This window comes from Theobroma cacao, chromosome 4, assembly GCF_000208745.1.
Source record: "Theobroma cacao cultivar B97-61/B2 chromosome 4, Criollo_cocoa_genome_V2, whole genome shotgun sequence".
Lineage (NCBI taxonomy): Eukaryota > Viridiplantae > Streptophyta > Magnoliopsida > Malvales > Malvaceae > Theobroma > Theobroma cacao.
Window position 1 is genome coordinate 4,135,809 of NC_030853.1, and position 25,344 is coordinate 4,161,152.

General features: G+C 33.2%; 3 protein-coding genes across 4 annotated transcripts; 2 read left to right on the forward strand and 1 right to left on the reverse strand.

Moving 5' to 3' along the window:
- Positions 304-12,690, forward strand: LOC18601219 (nijmegen breakage syndrome 1 protein). Of its 2 annotated transcripts, none has more exons than XM_018119602.1 (13): positions 304-680; positions 811-867; positions 950-1,181; positions 1,466-1,554; positions 3,526-3,656; positions 7,643-7,689; positions 7,782-7,890; positions 8,660-8,746; positions 9,961-10,132; positions 11,118-11,515; positions 11,886-11,947; positions 12,090-12,192; positions 12,279-12,690. In XM_018119602.1, exons 1-13 carry the CDS (start codon positions 644-646, stop codon positions 12,327-12,329), a joined length of 1,575 nt encoding a protein of 524 aa, XP_017975091.1. In that variant the 5' UTR covers positions 304-643; the 3' UTR covers positions 12,330-12,690. The 2 variants fall into 2 exon arrangements, with proteins under 2 accessions (XP_017975091.1, XP_017975092.1); XM_018119603.1 differs by having other exon boundaries at positions 348-680; positions 785-867.
- On the reverse strand, positions 15,384-16,211 carry LOC18601221. The gene has a single exon (XM_018119669.1). It carries the CDS (start codon positions 16,139-16,141, stop codon positions 15,677-15,679), a length of 465 nt encoding a protein of 154 aa, XP_017975158.1. The 5' UTR covers positions 16,142-16,211; the 3' UTR covers positions 15,384-15,676.
- LOC18601222 lies at positions 16,895-19,463 on the forward strand. Its single transcript, XM_018119654.1, has 2 exons — positions 16,895-17,215; positions 18,737-19,463. The coding sequence occupies exons 1-2, from the start codon at positions 17,047-17,049 to the stop codon at positions 19,384-19,386; spliced, it is 819 nt and encodes a 272-aa protein (XP_017975143.1). The 5' UTR covers positions 16,895-17,046; the 3' UTR covers positions 19,387-19,463.

Here is a 25,344-nt window from a genome sequence, read left to right on the forward strand (position 1 = left end):
GCCGACCACATTGTTTGAGAGAGAAAAAAAATAAGAGAGAAAGAAAAAAGAGTATTTTAGTCCTTTCATATTTTTTGTTAATGGTGTTTTCACTTTTGGGTCTTATTGTCTATTTCGAAAATTACTGACTTGAGTGAAATTTGATTAAAATTTAAAAAGGTTTAATTATTTTACCCTTAAATCTAATATTTTGAAAAGTACAAGAATGAAATTCAAAATTGGACTTAATCTAACCATCAACACATTAAATCCAAAAAATATCAAATGATCTACAATACCCCATGTAACTCACTAGATAATTAGTATCACTAATCTATGGTGCACTCACAAAATACTATAGTGGCAAAATTGCTTTCCCCACTTTCCTTTTTCATTTGTCCTTTCGGGCCTCTTAGTTCTAAGCCCGATTTGCCCTTTAGATTTTTTTTTTTTTTTACATTTTAATTTGATTCCGGAGAGTCTCTCCAGTCTCCACAGTTTGTCCGCCATTTTCTCGGCTTAAAGCAAAGACCGAAATCTAAAGGTTGCACAAGATTTAGTTTTTGCAGTTTCTAACAGGGTTTACGCTTAGAACAGGGTTTGGAGTAATAACCTTTGGAAATTTGGTTTTAATTACTTATTATCCATAGATAGGTAGTAAACTATGGTTTGGGCTCTGCTTCCCGTCGATCCTTCCTCAGGTAAGTAAAGGTTACTCCTCCCATATTCCTCTCTTGTAACTAGTATTATAAAATTTTTAACACAACCCCACATTTCCCACTTCATTTTGCATTTACATACTCAGATTCTGACTAGTATGGGCAATGGTAGGTGAAGAAGACAAGTACTACATTTTTAGGAAGGGAACCTATAAAGTGGGTCGAAAAGGTGATTTTATAATTCTTATTATTGAAGGTTTTATTGACTTTCTGCTGGAAATTGATTGGGGTTTTTGTCTTTTCTGTTGTAGGCTGTGATATTATCGTTCACAAAGACAAGGGAGTCTCTCGAATTCATGCAGATATAATAGTTGATGATATGACAAAATCTTCTCAAGTTAGAATCAAAGATTTGTCAAAGTACGGAACACTAGTTAAAAAAAATCTCAGTTCAAAGAAAAAAGTACATGAGTTTCCAAATAAAGAAACATCTTTAGAAGATGGGAACCTGCTTTCATTTGGAGCTGGCAATGCCACTTACAGGTAGTTATTAATTTATTTTCTTCTGTCTTTACTTTTCTCACATTTTCTACAAGTTTCCAAAACACTTCTGAGTGATTTGCTTGTTTTAAATTCAGTGAATTAAGTATCAATCATCTACATCCTCTTGTGAGGTTTAGGAACTCTACCTCGGTGTAGAGGATGATAACTTTTAGAGATAAATATAATGTGAATGTAGTAATTTTTTTTTTCTGGAAGTCTTTTTCTAGAAAGCTCAATGCTTTCATCTAATAAACCTCTATTTTCTACCTCTTGAATCTGTGCAGGTTCTGTTATGTTCCGCTTGTATTCTATATCTGCTGTGCTGAGGTCTCCCAGGTGAATCATCATCTTCAAGACAAAGTTTCATCCATTGGTTAGTTAAAAAGTATCAGTTTAGCTTGAATCTTCGCAAAGGTTTCTCCCTATAATTTCACCTTAAAACTTGTGTTTTGTTTGTCCTTTTATCTATATGTGAAAATATGTTAATGTTGCCTCCAAAAATAAGATAAGGAAAAAGAAAGAAATTTTGTTGATTCGTCCTATTGTTACTTAATGTGACAGATTTGGGACCTGGAGTTCTTTTGTTCTATCTTCAAGTGGCATTAAAGGTTTACCTATTTGTTTGCCTTTGTTCGAGTTGTTTACCGGAGCAGTTTGCTTAGCATGCTTCCTAGATCTGGGCCTTGTGAAAGGTTGTCATTATTTGATTGTTTGGTGTTAGCAAGAAAGTGAACTATTCGAATGCTGCACATGTTCAACGATCCAGTGCTCTTAAAACTAGGTGACTTGAGGCTGAAAATCTTCAATTAAGGATTTTGAAACTCTGAAAGGGGAGTAAAAGGAACGCATAATACCCAAATAAGCCCTTGAACTTATTTATTAACGGCAATAGGCCTCCATCTTTTATTGCATGGAATTGAGGATGTAAACTCATAGTTTATTGGAATCAGGACTTAAATGTCACAGAATATTCTGCTTGTCTGGCTGTTTTAGTCAGTAGAAAATGCTGACTTGTTTTTCTGGATTAGGTGGATAACAAATATGCATTTTAGTATTTCTAGCGAAGGGAGATTAAAATAAAAAAAGAAAAAATGGTATAAAAAATGGAGCAAAAAAGAGGATCAAAATCAGAGGAAGAGAAAGAGAAAGGGTTTAGCTTTGACCAAGAAAAAGAAGAAAGGGGGTTAGGGTTTTTCATTTGAAGGAGATTAGAAATTAGATAGCATAAAGGATAGAAGAAAGAAAGCAATTTGTTGAGTTGTAAAATTATAGGAAATAGAAGAAAGAAAAAAGAGAATCAAACAGATTAATTGAGAAATTTGAGATTCACAGTTACCTTACACTCCACCCTCAGAAAGTCTCCAAAATACTCTCTTTCAAATCTGTCAAGTTGATCGGTCCAGATTGCATAGATTCTCTCTAGTTCCAAATGAATCTTAACATTGTAGTTTTTGGATGCCTTCAACTGTGGCAAATTCTTGAATGTACTATCTCTTTCAAATACTTTTCCTTCTCTTTTTTTCATTGCCTTTTGTTTTCTTTAGTCCAGATTCTTGCCTTCTTTTCTGTTTTCCTTTCATATACATGTTGTAAGTCATGTGTTGGACATAATACCCAAAATCATTTTGGGGCCAATCCTGCTTTTGCCAGCTAACATTTTCAGGTGGTATTTTATTTTCCATGTCAGCATTTTTCTTCAAATAAATGACTGCCATGTGGCTGCCAGCTATGCTAGATAACAAATGTTAGTGCCTCATTATCTCCATTGGACTCTATTTCACCAATTCTCATAGTTAATGGTTACAACTGTGATGAAATATGAGTTTATATCCATAATTCCATTTAATAAAAGATAGGGGCTTATTTCCACTTTTGGTTGAGTTTGGGGGCTTATTTGGGTATTATGCTGAAAAAAAAAAAAGAAGCAAAGAATAGCTAAGGAAGAATAGGATTATATTCATGTGATATTCACCCTACGGACCTCATCATTTGAGTCTTAGAGTTCAACTAAAGCTACTCAAAATCGTTACTACTTTAACATCTGTTTTAGTTGGGCTCAATCAAAGAAGTTGGGTACTGCTTGAGCAATCCAATGTCAATGTACTTGGAAGGCTGTTGGGTTGTTGGGATGCTGTTAAAAACAATATTTTATAGGGGAATATGGTAGAGTGGTGGAAATCTTATCATAACCTTCTATTCTTCACCTTTTGTATTTGGAAATTAAATAATGATTTTGCATTAGGCACTGCTTGCACTTCTGAGCATAGGACAGTTCTTTTTGTTATATATAACTCCAACTTTATTCTATATTTCTGGGTAACGATATGATTTCCTTCGATTGAAGGTGCTCGTCTTACTCATGCTTTCAGTCAAGAGTGTACGCATGTGCTCATTGATCAACAAATGCCTCTGAAAGGGGATCTTCTTGACGCAATCGTGGCTAAGAAACCTGTTTTACATAGTAGTTGGCTTGAGGTACAGATTGTGAAAGACCCTATGTTATCTTGTTTAATGTTAGTCATGATGTTAAATTGCAAAATCAAAATTAATATTTTTTGAATATGTAGGCAAATAATTTTATTTAAATATACCTATCTTGATGATTTGAATGCCCTTGTTTCATGAATCTCTTTGCTTCAAAACCTTCAAGAATTGTGTTTTTTGTGTGGTCTTGATTTGCTTGTTAGTCTGTCTTGTCTATTAAAAAGCTATTTGCTGACGACAAGATTTCCACACTCCAAAAGTTAGGGATCTTAGTCGCTACTGATATTTACCAAATTAATGATTGCAGGTTGGGATTTTTATAAGAATTCAACTTACAAAACCTAATTGGAGAGTTTAGTCTTTGTATAGTGCTAACACTCTCAAGAAAGTATAAAACATATGATGCTAGCTCCTAGTTTGTTATATCTCAGCCTAAGTGATAAATCATAAACTAGGAGTAAATATATCATAATCACACGAAGATGGGAAATATCTAATTAAATAGGGATGAACACATAACAACGCCCACTCCTTAGAACAACCTTGTCCTCAACATTGGAATAAGGGAGCCTTCTCTTGAAATCTTCCTTGGCATCTCAAACCCCATTCATACAATGTTGCTACCTGATGTTTGCCAAATTAATGATAGCAGTTTGGAATTTTTATAAGAATTCAACTTACAAAATCTAATTGGAGAGTTTAGTCTTTGAATTGTGCTAACACTCTCAAGAAAGTATGAAACATATGATGCTAGCTCCTAGTTCATTATATCTCATCCTATGTGATAAATCATAAACAAGGAGTAGATATATCATAATCACAGCAAGATAAGAAATATCTAATTAAATAGAGATGAACACGTAACATCACCCACTCCTTAGAACAACCTTGTCCTCAACATTGGTATGAGGGAGCCTTCTCTTGAAATCTTACTTGGCATTTCAAACCCCATTCCTACAATGTCGCCATGCATGTAAAAACTCTTCTTGAACCTTTAATATCCTTGAAGGTTGAATTTGAAAAAAATAGAGCCTAAGGATTTTTATTTTTATTTTTTCACATTGTATCTTTTGAAAGTACCTGTGTAAAAGGTTGGGCATAGGTAAGACCACTTCTTCCTATAGAGGAATTTTTAGTTCTGCAATGGACATGGTGACAAGCTATTCAACTCCTCAACCATTTGAATGGTTTTAATTGAGAATGGCCTTCTTGTGCTACTTGATCCAACAGAGAATATGTCGCCATTTTAGATTGATTGTTCTGATCAAACTTTTGAGAGACCAGTTGATTGAAGCAACATCATGGAAATGGGCAATCTGATATCTTTGGACAGTATTCTAGCTTGACAAGTCAATAACTTTCCATCTTGCCTTGCTTGTGGTACCAGTAGATACATACCAAATACAAGGAGAGTGGAAGTGAAAATAAAAGTTTTCAGGGGAAGCTCAACTTCTGGGATTATATTAGAATTCAAACCTACAAGACCGAATTCGAGAAGTTAGTATTTACATAGAGGTAATACTCTCAATAAACTATTAAAGTAATGATATTATCATTTAGTTGATAGCAACCATAATTGATAAATCATACACAAATAATACATAATTCCCTCCATTCCAAATTGAATGTCTAATTTTCAAATAGCACAAAGGTTTAGAAATCGGGTGTTTGTTCCTTCCTTTACAACTTTTACCCTCCAAGTGTCATAAAAAATTGAGCGGCGCACCCAAAGTTAGTATATCAATGAAGGAACATTGAAATGCTTTCCATTTGGAAAATTGAACATTATAATGAGGTTAGCTCAAAAAGGAAAAGTGAACATTCAATTTGAGATGTAGGGAGTAACTCATAAATCACACCAAGATGAAAGTATCTAATAAACAATTAGATATAAACACATAACACTACCCAAGGAAGATTAGGATAAAGAGAGAACTAGAGGTAAGAGTGCTTATCTTTGATTTTTCTAGAATAAAGATATCTTCACATAATCCTATTAGAAGATTGTATTTTTAACTCAATTCTAACTAGGAGTTACCTTATTAACTTGAATCGGATACCAATTAATTACAAATCTTATCAAGATGGTCATATGGCTGTTATAGAGTTTGGATTATAGTTACTTGGAACGTGGTATGTCCTAGGATGTGGTATGGATTTGGGGACAGGGTACACTGGTTAATTATTTTATGGTACGGTTTGTTTTTGGGCTCATTGTATGCTCTAAAATATTTTGGCTTCATATTTACTTTTAAAAGAATATAGGTGTTTTTTTTTTTTAATTACAAATGTGTATTCCAAGAATGAGCAGATAAGTTTATAGATATTTTTATAAGCAACAATTTTCATGATTGTAAGAAAACAACGATGAATATTACTCTAAAATTTGTTTTTTGCATAATTAAATTTCAGCTTTTAAAGCGAGAAAATAACAATAGTAAATCTTTATAGTAGTTTTAGTTGCCTTTTATTCTCCAAATAATGTGTCAGTCAGTTTACTTAATTTCTGGTAATTAAAGGAAATTTGAGGAATGAATACTGCATTTAAATGCACCAACAATAAGTAACAAGCCTAAAAAGAAATCCGCTCAGCAAAATATAGATTAAAATTCTGAATCATGCTATGCAGCCCTCTGCTTTTTATCTTTTTACCTGGAACCAACCTTTGAGTTTCAAGATTCTTCCTTTATTTTTCTATTTTAGAGTCAAGATTGAGTGCTGGGCACGGGTATGTTCAATTTCTTTTAATGTTTTTCTATATGTTTGGAGGTCAATTCCATACCCATGTCCATCAGATATGTGTCTGACACAGGTGCTTTAAGGGAACAAAGAGTTGGAGGAACATAACCTTTATACCCTTTCAACTCAGGCTGAATTGAATGAGCTTAATAAACTATGGTTTTTGTTGCTTAAAATTTGCTGTACTGGCTTTTAAGTCTCAAGTCACCACTTTAAATTCCTTCAACAAGTCAACCAGTAAGGACAAATAGTTTGAAAAGGTGCTTATATCCTGTATTTGCCTAATACTTCTTAGCTTATATGATTTATTTGAGAACTTAAATAATTGGAACATTTAGTGAAAGCTTCTTCCCTTCTTCCAGATACTTTGCTTATGTTTGGCGGGCATTTTAAGCCTTGAAATAGAGTGGTTTTATATTTGGATTACTAATAAATATAAAAAGTTGTGTACTGAAGCAGCAAGAGGGATAGACAAGCTTAACTTATTTAAGTAATGCTTGTAAAAAATTGTTCTATATTTTTTAACTTAAGTATGCTTGTAAAATTGTTCTATATTTTTTCATGAAAAAGAAGTCAAGTAATCTACATTAAGCTCAATTATACAAATAGTTAATTTAATAGAAAACTGTTCATTATTAAACATTTGATTATTAGCATTTTGTATTTGTAGTCAATCCTGATTTTTGTTGAGTGGCGCTGAGATTCATTATCCATATTTGTCCTCCGAAAGTAGTCACTTTGCAAAGACATACATGTAGGAGTAAAATACTGAAACAGAATATAGTAAAAATCCTCTCAATTCAAATGGCCTAATTTTTTCCTTTCATAAATCTTTTGAAATTGATGGTACGTGAAGAGGTAAATTTTCAGTCTCTTGAATAACTGAAATATACTATAAAATGCAAAAAAGTGAAAGAAATTAGCAAGATGTATGCTTCTGTTAGCTAGAAACTTAGTAAAAGGGAGTGTTTAACCTGCGAAGATGATACTAAATTAAGATTATAATTTTCCCTATCACTTACTGTTAAACAATGTGGTATCTAATATATGCTACCATACCTAATGCAAGTAGATTGATTGTGGAATAAATTTTCTACTTTTAAACAATTCAAGAATATTATTTGGAGGTCAAACTACTACAACTTTGTTTTATTTTTGGATCAAATTCAAAACTGTTGCTTGTCTACTTTAGTTATACTTCTTCCCTAGAATTGCACTTATTGCTGTGCTTTATTTAGTTTGTTGCAGAGAAAAGCATCCGCACTGAGCTTCCTGGCTACAGTTCGTAAGTAGTATTTCTAGTGTTATATGTAGTGGTTTAGTTTTACATTTCATGAAGTTTTTCCATAGTAAAAGTGTTTGTATTTTCTCCCTTAGCCATGTTCCAACAATTATCGTAGATGGAGTCTCTGTTGAAGTTTCAGATGCTAACACTCGTGAAAACTGTTTGGAAGGATATGCCTTTCTGTTGGAATCAACATACATGGTGAAATTTTCTTACTTTTAATTGCTCTGAAGATTTTAATATTTATTTTTATTTATTTTTTGTCCAGAATCCACAGTAAATGGGTGGGGAAAGAAGAAAGTTGATGCCATTTATATATGCATCTTTTGCTGTGGAGATTTTACTTTATGTTCACACATTCTCATGTGCATATGTCGATGTTGGTGTGCTTGCTTGTGGGAAAGCATTTAATCTTTTCAATTTCTGTTTTATGTTATGGTTTTCTGGACAGTTTGCTGCTACATTGGCATGTTGGAAACTCAAGGACATGAAATAGACGGACTCTTGTATAAGCAACTATAAGAGAATTTCACCAAATTGACCTAAAGAGCATGTTAAACTAAGAGGGCACCTGTATTTTATTTTTGCTACTTTTAAGTGGTATGCTTGCACGTATATTTTGATAATACAAAATTTTTTGAATTCCTTGTTAGCTCCTGAAGATTTAGTTAAAGCATAATCTTTTTGTTATAAAAACTCAAGTATTTAGTCATATCCTTCAGTTCTAGAGTTTTATGGAGTTATCATGTGGTGCACTTAATCTTTATTTCAAAGTTTAAATTTTGAAACTTCTGTTCTTACCTAGATATCCTTTGTATTATATCCCAGCTTTTTTTGTTAATCCCTTTGGAGTAATATAATTAGTAAAAGAAAATTTTCTACACCATAATGTGCGGTCGCTAAGCTTAATTTGTATCTGGGAACATTGAAATGAGTACTGCAGATGTTTATTTTTCCTTGTCTGATGCAGTACAATTTTGGGGATAGATTGCAATCGCTACTGGAAGTGAGTGGTTCAAGGAGTTTCTGTGTTGAAGATACTTGTTCAAGTAGCCAGGTATTTGATGCTTAATGGTTTATTCCTCTTTGTCTTCTTTTTCTTTTCCCAAAAAATATCAACTGTCTTGGCATTATGGTATGCCCAAAATGGTTAACAGAATATCATTGCAATTACATACATATTCTTTCTGGTTTGTTTGATTGTACTTGATATTTTTGATATGTTGTACATGTTCTTACAGAACATTATTGATGTGCTTGATCATGCATTTATGATGTATTGTAACACAATGTCATTACTGTGATGAAAATACCGAGAATTGCTCCTTTGACAAAAGTTTTACCCTAGAATATTATCCTAAAAGTTCATACACCCATCCCACCCACGAACCCCTCAGGACCCCCGGCATAGGTTTGGGAGGTAAACTTAGATTTGATCATCTGAACCAGATCTCTTGGTTGAAATTAAACAAGATGCTTAGCATATGCTATGCTACTTTATTGCTGGGATTGGTAATGTTTCAAGAATGGTCTTGGTGTCTTACCTCAAATTACCGACGGTCTTCTTTTACACAAGATGTGTACCAAAAACAAGATGCTTAGCAGTATGCAATGTTTCCATATTGATGGGATTAAGAATGTTGCAAGAATGGTCTTGGTATTTTACCTCAGATTACCAAAGGTCTTCCTTTTATGGTCTCAAACCATTTTCAGTGCATAAAGAACGAATGATGGCAAGCCTTGTGAACGTGAAGAAAAGAGTTGTTCCTGCTAAATTTTGTCCAGTATGCTCCTTAAACTACTGTCTATTTTTCAATGTCCTAAAAGGAAGGGTACAAGTTGGATTGCTTAGGCAATAAGTGGGATGTTTTCTTTGGTGAGATAGTGCTTTAAAGTTTAAACCATCAAACCTCTCTAGCTGAGTTGTTAGATATAGTTGATTCTTTTTTCTATAAGCAGTAATGTGTCATACACAAAAGCAATAAAATGATTAGGGAGAAAATTTGGGAACAGGACCAAGTATTCCTTGTGGCCTTCAAGTGGTGTTGCAAGAATGTTGGTTTACAGGTATGATGGAATGCCAGTATGTGTAGCAAGTGCTTGAGTTTATTTGATGGATGCCAATCTAATTCTGCCAATGGAAATATGTTTAAAACATCCCAATAATTAAAATTCTGCATTTTACTATTTATTTATTAGTTGTGCTTAGAGTGATAAGCTTGCAAATCTGTTATCTACATGTAGGCCTTCTAATGAACATTTTCCTTGTAGGCCTCTAAGTGTGGAGAAAATATTCATCTTGCATATGTCATCCCTGCAAGATCAGCAGACAAGTTTGATCACTTAGATAAACTAGGTTTGTCATGTACAGTGAACGAGATGGCGTTAATCCGTGCTGTTTTATCTGGAAATTTGGATCAATCTATATTGATTTCATCCTCAGGTAAGTATTCGTATTATATTCTGGACAAGTGCACATTGTCACAGCTTGATATCTCGTGTGATTTTTTTTATTTTTGTTCATCAACATGATTTTTAACTTTTAGTGTAAGCAGCATTGGGACTTGCTGTTTTACTAGTATCATTCCCATCATATCTAGTGATCCTTTTTTTTTTTTTGGTTAAAACTAGTAATCCTAGTTTGACTTAATGTCTATGAAGATACTTGCTTGGGTTTGAATTTGTTAGATATTGTTTATCATCAGGTTTGATAGTTGTTATGTCTCCTCAGAGAGGGAAATAGAATTCCTTGAGCACACTCAACCTCTAAGTTTCTCTATTAAGAATTCTCCACAGGTGCAAACTTACAGTGACATTAATTTACAGAATTGCTCCACCTGGTTTCATACTTCAAATGAATGTATCATTCCTAGATAAAAAATTTTAAAATATTAAAACTATCATCTATCTGGATAGGAACAATTTCAAATCAATAATAAAGATAAATATTAACTGGAGTAAATACGTTTAAAATCCACAATAGTATTCTTTTGAGGATGGAAGAGAGAGTTTAGCTATGGGTTTGGATTAACATACATAAGATTTTGGGTTATTTTAATATTCTATTCACCAAACATTTCGAAGTTTGCTTTAGAATAAACTTTATAATTGTTTTTTCTGCTTAAATAAAAGTACTTTATCTATAAAAATTTGTAAAGGACGCATACCTTTACAAATATTCTATGCCACTGTATCCTCTGTAATATTTCTAGATCAGCTTTGCAGTTTCAATATTGACAATTTGTAATGCATGGAGATAGTTTCATTCGAATATTTTGAGCTATACACACTGGAATATGACTTTTTGTCTTCTTTTTGAACTCATTCCTCTACTGTTTTCTGTTTCTCTGTTTCTTGGAGATAGCATCTACTTATAATTTATGAATATATTTGTAAGATTAAAGTTAATGAGTTATATCTCTTTGCAGTACTTGTTTCTTCTTCTTGCTCCACAGACGAAACAGTGGTAGCAGATTCTGATGAGGAACATGAAGCCGCTACATCAGTTAATGCAAATGCTTCTACCGGTAAGGTTGGAGCCCGGAGTTGTGTAAACAGAGAAGAAATTTCCATGGAAGCCCCTAACTATGTGAGCAAAGCAGAAGTATCCACATATCATGATGCTACTAGATTAGAGGATGGCCAGGTGATCTTTAGAGATGATAATGGTTGTTTGACAGCAAGAAGAGATAAGGCTGAGGAGTCTGAATATGGAAATTCTGATATTGTTTGTAGCCAAGTTTTAATTGTTAGAGATGTAAATTTACCTTCCACCACTAACTTTATAACAGACGAAAGACTTATAAACTACAAGCGCTTTCGCAAGGTAATGACCTTTATATTCATGCAACCTTAGGTTTCATTTTCCTATTATGTCATTATTTTATGTTGGCTAATTCTTCTGGCCTTTGTGTGAATAAAAATGTTGAGACATAGACACTCTGCCCTTTTCCTTCTATTTTTCTTTTGGATCTGACCATGGAAATGAGGTTTTTTATTTTGTCACTGATTTCTCATGTCAACACATGTAGTTTGTCTACTAGGAATTCCTTGCCAAGTACATATAACTTGGAAAATCAGGGTTCATTTTGGCTGCTAATTCCCCTCATGCTATGTGTGGTTGGAATATTAAATGCCCCAAGTCTTTTTGTTTCTTTGTTTATTTTTAACTTATATTTGATGATCTATACATATAGGCAAGCATTCAGTCAGGAAATAGCTTCGACAATCTTGTTCCATTTTCGAAGTATCCTTACAAGTGAGATCCAGATTTCAGAGCTCTATTTGAATTTCATAATATGTTTACTTGTTTGGATATTCTTGTAAAGTATTTGTTTTGTGTGGGTGTGTGTGTGTCTCTGCATGTGCATGGTTGATGTGTTTCCTTTTCTGGATCCTAGAAATAACGAATTTGGGAGTGAGGAATTGGCTGAGTCTGTTAAGGAGGAGAAAAAGAGAAAGAAAATGGAAGCTATTGCAGAGGACCTGTTTAACAATGAAAAGGTCAGGATTGTGACTACTTTTTTTCTCTCCTGGATTTGATTTGATGATATATCCCTAGTAACCTAGTCTCCCATTTAATAATGTAGGGAAGACAGCGTGGTTCTGGTTCTCTTCGTGGACGTCATGCTCGGGGTTGACAAAGGTGAAGCATTAGTTGATTCCTTTTTCTATCATTAGTATGCTCCTCTGTGTACATAGAGACACATAAGTAAGAAGAGTTGCATCATTGCACTAAGGCTTTATAGTAGTTGGGACATTTCACTTATCCGGGATATTAGCGTTACAAAACTGAAAGCAGCATCCATGGAGAGCTAGTGAAAACATCATTTTGTTGAGATAACTGAAGTGTGAAATGTAAAAGCTTTATGCAACACGTCAAGTTCTTCAACAACAGGCTAATGACTTGAGCAACAGCTAAAACAAGAAGGGAACATCCTTCACCTGGCCTTAACACTATTTCTTTCCATGTTTCAGTATTTGCAATCACTAAATTTTGTTCATTAGTATTCATTTTCCTTTGATTAAGAAACTGATTGATTCTATTCCATGCATGAAAATAATTTGTATCATGGATTTTATTTGACTATTATTAAGTCAATTGGGTTGCCAAAAAAAATTCCCTTGGTTGGATTAGCTTTTGCCAACTCTTCCTTAGTTGATCGAGGCCCCCAAATGTAATCCTGAACCCAGCCTCAAGTGTGAGAGTGAACCAATCTCAATTAATGATAAGTAAGCTTGTTTAAGTTAAACGATCGATTTTAAATTAAATTTTAGAATTCATTTAGTGTATGTTCACAAACTAACTTGTGTATTATTTGTCCATAAAAATCATTTAAAATAAATTAATAATATTATAACTCTTTTCTTTAATTATTACTTACGGTGTTTTTCTTTTTCAAACTTGTTTGTTTAAAATCGTTTAATTAGTTTAAATGAAATGATCGAACTCGATCTGGATCTTGAATTCAACCGAACATTAATCGAGTCAAAACAGCATTTTAAAAACTTTAACCAAACATGAATCGAGCCTAAACAACATGATAAGCTTAGGTTATTCACAACGCTAGACCTAACCTTCACCTAATGCTTTGGGGACCAAATTGACCAAAAAAGTACATAAAAGGCTTACCCTACTAGATTAGCTTATACATGTTCATTACATTAAAAAAAAGCTTTTAACATTTGATTTTATATATATATATATATATATATATATATATATATATTGTATCCATGTAAGTCCTAAACTATTAATCTACAATGAAAAATTAAGAATCAAATTATATCACACGCACAAAGAATGCTGACATTAAGTCTGATAACCGTCAATTCATTTTTTTTTACGTTTTATGGGCTTGAATGAGCACAATAAATAAATAGAAATTTTTTTAATACAAATCAAGCTTCTTTAGACGCCACAACAATATAAACTGACATAGTTTAATAAATTTTTTTGTTATTCAAGCCTAAATAAAATGATGAAGAAGAACATTAAGTTATGGCGGATCTTTTTTTTTTTTTTTTTTTACTTATTAAAGAGTCGCTGCGAAAACAAAAATAAAAAAGTTCAAAACAATATCACATCATAATTAATTTAAAAGGGGAAAATAATTAAAACATAACACTAATTATAACATAATGAGTTCATTAAAAAGTAAAATCAGGCATTTTATCATTTAAAATAATAACAAACTTTTTTGTATATAACTCTTTCACTTTTATTTGCTTTTGTGTACATAACAAAAAGCAACTAGCAAAAATGACCACCAAATGAAACCTAAGGCATCCTATTTTATTGCAATAGCACCCTAACATGTAACATGTGCAGCTGGAATTAAATATTTTCAACTCATACAAAACAAGAAATAAAAAAATTAAATAGACCTAAACAGGCAACCACCAATGATTCCATCATTATGATACTACTGCTAAATGCCACAGTTCCCCATCACCTCAAAAGGAGACCCTACCACAACAATCTGAAACCATATAAAATCACCCCATATCAAAACATACCTAAAAATGACCTAATTAAAAACTCAAAAACAAGGTATCACTGCAACCGACAAAAAAGTAAAAACAAAAGGATAAAGGAAAAAAAGAAACTAAAATAAGGTATCTGCAAGCAGCCTAAGCATTAAATAGATGAAGTGCAAAACCAAATCAGAATGACCAAAAGAGAAACTTTTTTTTCCCTTTAAAGTCTTAAGAAACAGTTAAACATATGGCTGAAAATTGTAATTCTTGACATATCACATGCACGCTCTAAGGAGCCACAAGATCATCACAATATATCTACCGTTTTCTCATCATCATCCTCAGAGAGAGAGAGAGAGGGGCAAACACATCATCAACAACAGACAATGAATTCAAGGAAGGGCCATGAACCAGACATAGAGGCAAAACCCACAATAGAGCAGTAGAGACTTCACAATCACCTTAACAATTCATACACCTCCTTCAACAGGTCAGCTTCATTTAAATTAAATAAACATAGATATAAGAAATTGACTCAAACATGTTAGCTTCGATGCTAACTAAGCCTCATACCATATATCATCCCTTCATTGAACTCCAATAAACAACCATTCCCTAGCATGAAGACTGTAGTATCCAACCAGCCTAAAGTCCCACCGGTCAGGTGAGGTGTTGAATCAATTCCGAAGTACAACCAAATATTAAGGAGGCTGTTATATTTTTATAACACATTTTATAATTGGATATACAACAAAACTTAAGGTTTGTAGAAACAACATATGTGAACTGAGGTATTGGCTTTTATTTTTAAAGGGAAATGTTAACCGATGCCTACTAGCACTGATATATATATATATATATATTAAATTAAAAACAATAAAGAGATTTAGAAATCAAGATTAAATCAAGCGCACCACCAAAACATACCAACATAGTAACACTGTCTTTTGTTTCATATACCAGATCATGTTATGCCAAAGAACTGCAGATGACAGTAGATGATGGACAGTACAAATCATTAGCAGCAGCACTCAATCAAATGAATAACATACAAGAACAAACAAGTATTACTACAGATAAAAGGGATTATCACTACACAATCAAATAATGATAAGGTCAATAAGTAAGTATTAATAATCTTAAAAGATGAATGAGAGGATTTATTTCTAACATTATCACATAGAAAGAAAGGAAAAACAATCTATTACAAAACATACACACAATAAAACTCCTGATATCATTACTATGTTTTTTCCACACAATTCCAATAATCGATGCATCAATTCCCAAGACAACTCCTTATCTTTTTTCATTTGGGTTTGCATCCCAGGATGCGGAGGATCGCAAATTAACAGAAACATCAGAAGAAAGCACACAGCAAATAGCATCGAAAGTATTACAATAGTATTTAGATTACATATCATGAAAAGAGTTAATACAAGCATAAACATGAGTTTGCGAAATACACAACAATCAATCCATGAATTATTGTTATTATATGATGTGATCAAAGGGCTTCCTTAACGCTAACGGCAGGAATCTTTACATACCCCATCTTCTTAGGGCTAAATTCTTCATCGCTCTCATCATCCTCCAAACAAGCGCGATGATACTCCAAGCGGGCGGAGAAGAGGGTCCACACCAAGTACATGGTGGCGGCAGTGAGAGCGCCACAGCCGACGCCAAAGAGGAGTGCGACGACCACGCTGAGAATGTCCCTGCTGCGTTGACGGAGAGAGCTAAAGTCGTAGGACAGCTTGGGATCGGACGGCATGGGATTCAATTGGCGGATTTCCGTGAAGACGGTGACGAATCCGGAGGAGGCTGAGGAGGAAGGGTCGTTAGGGTTTTGGAAAGAGAAGGAATAGGAGGAGACGAGGAAGGTCTTGCAGGGTCTTGCTGCGGCTGAGATTGAGAGGAGGCCCACCGCCAGGATTGTCATCGCAACCAGAGACGCACTCCACCTCCCCATTTTTCTCACAAGAATTTCGTTTCGCGATTTCTTCTCCTCAGCGATTACAATTCCATTCCACACATAGCCACTGCAGATTTTATAAACCTTTTCTTCCTAAAATTTTCTTTTCTTTTCTTTTGGAATAATTGCACCTTTAGTCCTTGTAGTATCACAAAATGTTCAATCTGGAGCAAAACTTTATTTCATTTTTACGAGAATGTCCATACTCCATGCCCTTGGGACCACATATCACAAATAATAAGTAAATTAAGGGACGTCAATTTCACCCGAATTCGATAAAAAATAAAAAAAGGGAAGAAAAGGAGGAGAAATAAATTTCCCTGCAAGGACGGGAAATATAACCATTATCTTATCCTATCTTGTTTCAAATTGAATTTTTATTTTTAATTTTAAAATAATATCCACTTTTTCAAAATGAAAACACTCTCAATATTGCTATTATCGAAATACTAGTAGATTTTTCTAAATTTTATAATATTAATTTATAAATAATTAAAATCTATAAATTACTCAATATTGATAGAATTAAGAAAAAAATATTTAATGCAATTCGTGCACGTAGAAACCTTTTTACATATTATATAATTCTTAATTATATTTATAATGAAAATTCATTTCAAGGAAAGTCAATTGTTTTTATTAGAACTTTTATTTATAAATTGAATAAATTTTATTAATATGTAATAAATATATTTAAAATGATAAATAAAAATTATAACTGAGAAAATGTAAACTTTCATCTATAAAAAATTAAATAAATAAAAAGGAAAGGCGACGTTGAAGGAGAGCAAACGGAATGCTTAATGTGTAAGGAAAATGGGAATGAGTGAAGAAATGGGGAAAGGATTAGAAGAGGAAAACGGGAATGAGTGAAGAAATAGGGAAAGGAGTAGAAGAGGAAAATGGGAATGAGTGAAGAAATAGGGAAAGGAGTAGAAGAGGAAAATGGGAATGAGCGAAGAAATCGATTGTTGAAAATGGGAGTTTTGTCGAACAGGATTTCCAGAGAAGAGTTAAAGCCTGGCGATCACATCTACTCGTGGAGGCACGCCTACATCTATGCGCATCACGGTTCGATTTTAACTAACTTAACTGCCTGCATTTCCTTTTCAACAAAGATCTTCTTGCATTCAAGTTCTCAACATATGTATGTAATTATTGCTCGATTTGATTCTGATCTAATAACTTTTGTCCTGTTGAGTTATTTCTGTGTCTGGGTGAGTGTTGGATCAAATATCAGAATCAGAAATTAATAATCTTCATTGCTTAAGTGTTACATATTCTTATTGGATTTATACATGTCTAACTAAATCGTGTTAAAAGTCATAACTTGAATCGATTTGGGAAGGAAGTATCATCTTAGGAGAGAGATAAAGCAATGCCATTTAATCTGTCTTATGTGGAAAACAGATTGAGAATGGAGAATAAAATATCTGCCCTGCAAAACTGATCCATTGCAACTTGCAAGAATAATCAGCTTACTGGAAAACAGTATGTTTTCATGTGAAGCTGGGTGGACACGAGCTGCTTGCATCCTCCCTTAATCTATTAGATTAGATAAGATAGTATTTTTTTGGTTGTGATTTGTTTTCGTTGTTATTTGTCATTTGTTGACGATCTGGAATTTGGGCTTGATGCTATGATAAGACATTTAACCAAAGATAAATTGATAATGGTCGGAGAGACTCAACTTGAACATAGGGCCTCAAAAGACTTCCAACTTAAGCAATTTGGGAAAATAATATGTGAGATTGATTGAGAGATGCATGTATTTCAAGATAGAAGAAAACATAAGCTAGATGATTACTTACTAGATGCAATTGAATGGAACACCTGTTACTATGATCTACTGTAGCAGTTTTCAAAGAGTGTTCAATTTCAAATCTCTATGAACAAAATGACCAAAAAGGTGAAAACCCTTTTTCAAATGTAATGCAGCAGAGGTAAGTTGGATTCATATCCTCCTCTAAATTGTAAAATATCTTACAGATGCTTAACCATTTCATCTTAAAAGAATCCCATCCCACGATCAAGTTGTGGCTCTCTATCCTCCCCTTTGTGCCTTAATCCAAATAAATCAGTTAAGAGACAAAGGAAGAGAGTGGGAAAGAGGAAGATAGGGACCGAGGGTTGACAGAATCATGCAACCTCTTTGTTCTTTCCTCAGCTTCAGCATGTAGGACCATGTGTAGGAAAAATTTTGGGTTATGTGGATATTTCTTTTTGGTAGTTTACTTTTTCGTAGATGTTTGCATGTTGGCATTTTGTTTTTTGATTCTCAAATTACAATGCCTAATTGGGTGTTAATCACAATTCCGATTAATAAAGACTTGCATTGAGATGTAATCATTCAGTAACTTCCAGCTTAATAATCTACTTTTATCCCAGACACATGTACCTTCAATTATTGTTGATGATTTTTCAATTTTTATGAAGTTTATTAGCTTATCTGTTAGATTATAGGACCAACATATATGTAATGGTTGACCAATTGCGTTTAAAATGGCTTAGGATGAAAATTAAACAACTTAAGCTTTACATGATTCTGCACTCCTAATCACTACTTCATCAACCTTTGTGCCATGATATCAGGGATATATGTAGGTGAGGGAAAGGTGATCCACTTCACTCAAGGAGGGGGGCGAGAAATCAACTCTGGTATTGTATTAGATGGTATCATTTTCAGGTCATCTCCCTCCCATCTTTCACCTCGTCCTTGCCTTGTATGTGGTGATGATCAATCAAGGCTTGGTGGTGTCATCTCTTCCTGCTTAGACTGCTTCCTAGCTGATGGCGATTTGTACCTATTCCAATATGATGTTTCACTTTCTTTCTTTCTTGCCAAAGCTAGGGGAGGAACCTGTACTATGGCTGCTTCTGATTCATCAGAAGATGTTCTTCATCGTGCTTTCTTTCTTCATCGGAACGGCTTTGGTGTCTACCACATTTTCAAGAACAACTGTGAAGACTTTGCAATCTATTGTAAAACTGGTCTACTAGTGACGACACGCATTAGTGTGGGTCGAAGTGGGCAGGCGACATCATTCTTAGCTGCTGCGAGTGCCATTGTTTCTTCACCACTACGATATTTGACAACTAGCTTTAGCGGCCTGGCCGTTGTAGGTTTTGGAATGTATTGTTTTAGTCGGTTGGTTTCAGACATCGGGGTTCGACGTGATGTAGAAAAAGTTCTTGTCGAAAGGCTTGTAAGGGTTGTTTCCGATTCTGGAGTACAGAATTAGTATTTTCATACCTGGATCTGTAGTTATTAATATTGTATTATACATTATGCAATACAATATATATATATATATATATATATATAATTATATGAATAGATATGTTGAACTGTATTTGTTCAAATATTAAAAGTATATGGTACATAAGTGATATGTATGGTGCAATGATATACATAAAAATTCGTTTTATTTATTTATTTTATTTTGAATTAGTAAAAATTTATTTTAATTTGAGTTAGAATATGAAAAACTATTTTTTATAGATTTCAATTTTAAGGTTTAGATTTTAGACAAAAAGAATATTGAAAAAATTTAGAATTCACTTTTTTTACTCCGATATGTTAAATATTTTTTAACTTTTAATTAAGTTAACATGAAAATGTTTATCTTATTTAAAATTATATATTATTAAGACGCACGTTTAGAGTTCAAATTAAAAATAAAATCATCTTTTCAATATATACCATATAATCCTTAATTAATTATATTAATAAATATAATCCTTAATTCTATTAATTTCCACCCTCCATGGATGGGTTGCCAATGCTCAAAAAATTAATAAATATAATTTTTTATTTTTTATTTTACATATATACTAATCAATTTTAAAAGTTTTCATTGTATCTTATAATACTTGATATTTAAAAATAAGATTTTGATATACGGTGTGTATCTTAATTTAACAACTATGATTGGATCTTAATAACTAATAATTTTCATGTTGGGAATTTCTCATTATTTTTGGTACATTACCCTTATAAGTAATTCTTTCTAAATTTTTTCAACACGTTCAGCAACATCTCTTTTTTTTTTTTTGAATTTTCATTGAGAATTTGTGTGTTTAACTATTTTAATTTGTTTAGATTTTGAATGAAATTATTATAAATGCTCCATAATAAAAAATAAAAAACGAAAAAGAATTCCCATATCATTTTACTCAATAATTATTTTAATATCTATTTTAAAATAATATGTTAATATGCTCATGACTTTTGAAAGGTATAAATAGTTAAAGTTTATATACGTAACCTTCTTAAATATTAAATTTTATTTTACTAATATTATATTATTTTAAATACTTATGTTTATTATGATATAAGTATTCATGTTTTGAACGTTTGTTACGAGAAAAATAAATAATATTCCTTATATTGTGAATAGTAAAACTACATTATAATATTTCTTAGCAAAAATACTAATGTAGGGTTCATTTATTTTGACGTAAAATAATTTTCGAAAAAAGTTTTTATGACTTATACTTATTAGGAAGACTGAAAATGTATTTCAAATACAAAATATTTTACATGTCAATGGGAAAAAGACTTGTTAACCACATAAAAAGTTGTATGTTCTTGAAGAGCCTAAGACATTTTCCAAAGAATCAAAGAAAAAATTTATTATTTAGGATAATATTTGTAGGATGATTAATTATACTTTCATAGTAATTTTTATTATTTATGATAAATATTTGTAAGATGATTAATTATTAATGTGAAATGTTTTTATCGTGTATGATTATTAATTTTGATTTATACATATGTTTTTAGTTATTTTGTTATATAACATAATTTTTAATATTAAAAATTAAATTTTGAATGTCTTGCACAATTGGTGAATATTAATATTTTTAAACTTATAAAGATGTTATAGAATTGAGTATTTAAAATTTGAGATTATATTTGATGCATTGGCAGTTAAGTCACTAAAATGTGCCATCTTGTTAATGAGATAAAATTAAATTCTTTTAAGGACTTAATAATAAATATATATAACTTTTACTATTTAATAAATAAAAAATCAAATTTTTAATTTTTTTTCCCACGTTTCTCTCTCCCTTGTTTTCGTGTTTTCAAGATCTCACATTTCCAGAGTGCCATTAGCCTTGAAATTGTTTCAGATGTGGGTATATTTGAAAGCCTAGGCCACATTGTGTTGACATTTTAATAGCAATGAAGTTCATTTGATCAATAAAAAAAAGAAACAAAAAATTAAATATGTTTTGTAAGCTGTAATTCCGTTTGATCATGCCATTGGGTTTGAATAGGACTCTCAACCTCTAAGAACAATGAAATTCATTTGATCTTAAAAAAAAAAACAAAAAACCAGATTTGTTTTCGTAAGCTGTAAATTTGTTTGATTATGTCACTAGGTTTGAACAGGGAGTGTCAACTTCTTTTTGACAAGGGCATCCACAACAATTGAATGGTAGTTTTTTTTTGTAATGTCCTTTCGAAAACAATACACGGTTTTTTGAAAAAAAAAGGGTTAAATTTGTAGTTCTTATTAAGAATCCATGGTAGGAATTTGTAATTGTTGAGAAGTAGGGTGTTACGGTTCACACCAATCCGTATGAGATATAATTTGCTTTGACCTGCTCACGATTTTGTTCCACAAAATGCACCTCACTAATTGAAGGTATTGTGAACCTTTAAATATTCAGTATCACTCTAGTACACAATCGATGTATGATTTATGGCTCTCTTATAAGACCATGATATCTTCCCTTCACTCTTCTTTAGGAGCTTCTCTTTAATGTGAGATTTATGGCTCTACACGTTAGGAGCATATGATGTAGGATTGACATGGTTTCCTACTGAGATCGTGACATCCTCCCCCACTTCAACAAAGGCTCACTGTCCTTAGTGGCACATTGCTAGTACATCCAGAGTCCGCTCTAATGTCAACTATCACAGACTATGCCCTTTAGCTCAAGTATGCAATAGCCTGTGTGTTGCTTGGTGTTGATGGTGGCTGTCATGGCTTGATTTCGAGTTGCATCTGTTGGATTTGCACGGAACGACTTTAGGTTGTTGACGTGAAATATTAGATGTACCCTCATCCAGTTGGGTGGATCAATCTTGTGAAACACTAAATGTACCTCTTACAAGATTAATCCACCTAAGTGGATAAAGGTACATCCAATGTTTCACGTTAGCAACTGAAGCCGTTCAATGCAGATCCAGCAGATGCAAGTTAAAGTCAAGCCATGAGAGCCACCACCAGCAGCTAGTCACCACCACAATGTTGAGTAGAGGAGATTCTTGCAAAAAGAACCACATTTGTCATGACCCAAAACCCGAGGGTCCGTGGTTGACGCATGAGCCAGCAAGCAAAGCCCACGAGACCTGAGCAAGCCTCAGAGTTCAAATCACACAACACATAACGAAGGGAATTAATGGTCAAATATTTATAATAAAATTCAAATATATTACATCATCATTGGCTCATTGTCCACACAAATATTCATAAGGCCATACATTGGCCATCAAAGTGGGTTCGTATCATGCAACCCTTATACACATGTAAATGGCATCATCGTGCCTGCACAGATCCCAAATATACATGATTGGGAAACCAGTACCACCAGCGGAAGCTAATATAATTCGAACTCAGCGGAGTGATGAATGGGATGGAAACTTACCAGATGCCACATGTGTTGTGAGACATTGACCTTTATAGACTCATAGTTAGTAATATATGCGATATCCCTAATTAGGGGTAATTTCGTCATTTTCTTAGTAAGCCCATAAAAGTAAGATTTTAAACAATATTATGGCCTAAGTAGACCTAAGGCATAAATGAATGATGAAATTAGGGGTAAAATGACAAGGAAACAAAAATTTTGATGATTTTCACTATAGGGGCAAAATGGTCATTTTTCACCTTGGGTTAGAATTTTAAGTTTTGTGAACCCGAGTATATTTAGACCATTATGGACTTGGCCTCAGTGTTAAAAGAGTAAAAAAAAAGATTTCATAAAGGGGTGGAGAAGGACAAGCTAACTTACTAAGGGCATTTTCGTAATTTCTAAGGGAGTGGATAAGCTTGGGCTATAAATATCTGCTCCTTCCAGCAGCTTCTTGAATTTCCAGTAGATTCTTCTTCTTGTTCTCTTCCCATCTCACGTTGCTTCCATTCTCCATGGAAGCTTGATGTGAAGCTTTCATAACTTTCTCTCTCTAGCTCTAGTTTTCATACTTTTATGCCCTTTTGACTAGAACCTTTGTATTCTTTCACTCTCTCACTTTAAAACCCTTGAAAAATCCTACTTCCATACTTTCTCTCACTAGCTAAGTGTTTAGAGAAAGAAAGAGAAAGAAAGCCCTATAATAAGCTTGGGAACTGTTGGAAAGAATTTCAAAGTTACAAAGCTATCAAGGTGAGTAGTAAATTAGAATTGAGTTTTAAGTGTTGATAATGTTTAGTGATTGATTTGTGAGTTTATTGTTGAGATTGTGTATTGACTCTAATGTGATTAGGTAGTGAACATAGATAGCCATTTAAAATGGTAATTGAAAGCTAGTTAAAAGATAGCTTTTAGGGTTTATAGTGTGTGAATTAACATAATGCTGATGCTAATGTGATTCTAGGTTATAACGAAGCCCCATTACCCCAATTGGATCATTAGGGGAATTAGAGTCAGCTAAAGGCTCAACAATATACCGGTGAGTGAACTGCATTTCAAATTCATTTTGGGGAATGTGATTGTTTGTACAAAGCGTTTGAATGATTTTATACAACGTTTCTTAAAAATGAGTGCCTTGGGAACAAGCTTTTGAGAAATGGGTTATGTTGTGATATGTAGCTATTATGGATTCCTATACTGCTACATTATGTTTATATATGTATATACGTACGAATATATTATTGTGTAATTATATGGACTGGGCTATGTGCGAGTACGGAATCCATAATGACCCGGTTATGTGCGAGTAGGGAGTGCACATAAATCGGTGATGACCTAGCCGTGTGCGAATAGGGAATGCGCATGAGCTGGTGATGATGGGATGGTGTGCATGATGATGATGGGTATATGTATATATATATACATACGTAAACATGTGTGTTATAAGAAATTTATGAGTAATGGTATATGGTTGTAATGTATGTGAAATTCGGTATGTTAAACTTTGGGAAGTTGTTATGTGTTTCTTATTGGTTTAGGACATTTCAGTAAGGTAGTTTTCTTTGGGAAGTAGGGAAAATTTTCATTGATGCCCTGTTTCTCGTTGCAGCGAGAAACTCTCTGGTTTTTGGAGGGTGGCTGGCTGGAAACTCGCTGCAGCAAGAAAATACTATAGCATTCTCGCTGCAGTGAGAATGAATCTCGCTGCAGTGAGAAAGTTTCTGTCTTGGGGCAGAAATTTCGCTGCAGCAAGATTCATTCTCGCTGTAGCGAAAAACTTTCTGTTTTGTCTCACATCTTGATCAATTGTTACCCTATTTTCCACTTCTTTGCTACCATATTTGAGCATGGATTTCCAACATTACGGAATAAATGATTTAAGTTAAAATGAGGAGGTTTGGTGAGAAACCCTCAGCCAGTTGAGAAACCCTCGTTCGGCTACTAACTTAAATCCCAACGTCGTTGCAGCAAAAATTCATTCTCTCTTCGTTGTCGCATTTGACTTGCTTGTGTATCATTGAAGCTTTCATTTTTCAAATTGTTTGTTATGTATGGGTTCATGATTTCAAATGATTAATTATTTAAGGGTTTAATGAGGGGTTTTAATGTAAACGAAACTAAATTGTATTATTTTAAAACAAGTGCATCATGATTTTAAATCCTTCATTATTATTGCTTGTTCCCTTCCTTGTTCACTCACTGGTTTATACTCACCGTTTTCAACTTCATGTTTTCAAATCACGAGGCAGCTGGTAACTAGGTCGAAATGTCTTCGTATATTCGACCCTTGGTAGGTGTCTCAACATTCAGTAGCTGTACATTTGTCCGAGTCTTTTCGCTGAAAGTCGAGTATTCTTTTGTTGTGTATAGACAAACCTAATGTAAATTATTAAGATACATGTTGTAGACAATGTATATACACTTGTTTAGTATGCCAGTATGAGGTGGCAATGTTTAATATTATTTTGATCCTAAGTTATGAAATGTGACTTAGCAGTTTATGATGGAATGATGAACATGTCAGATTAATAGGCTTGCTTGGGCTTAGTGGACTA

Coding starts and splice junctions, on each gene's coding strand:
- LOC18601219 (XM_018119602.1), top strand. CDS start 644: ATGGTTTGGGCTCTGCTTCCCGTCGATCCTTCCTCAG. Junction 681..810: donor TCCCGTCGATCCTTCCTCAG/GTAAGTAAAGGT, acceptor GGGCAATGGTAG/GTGAAGAAGACAAGTACTAC. Junction 1,555..3,525: donor AGACAAAGTTTCATCCATTG/GTTAGTTAAAAA, acceptor CTTCGATTGAAG/GTGCTCGTCTTACTCATGCT.
- LOC18601222 (XM_018119654.1), top strand. CDS start 17,047: ATGGGAATGAGTGAAGAAATAGGGAAAGGAGTAGAAGAGGAAAATGGG. Junction 17,216..18,736: donor CTACATCTATGCGCATCACG/GTTCGATTTTAA, acceptor CCATGATATCAG/GGATATATGTAGGTGAGGGA.
- LOC18601221 (XM_018119669.1), bottom strand. CDS start 16,141: ATGGGGAGGTGGAGTGCGTCTCTGGTTGCGATGACAATCCTGGCGGTG.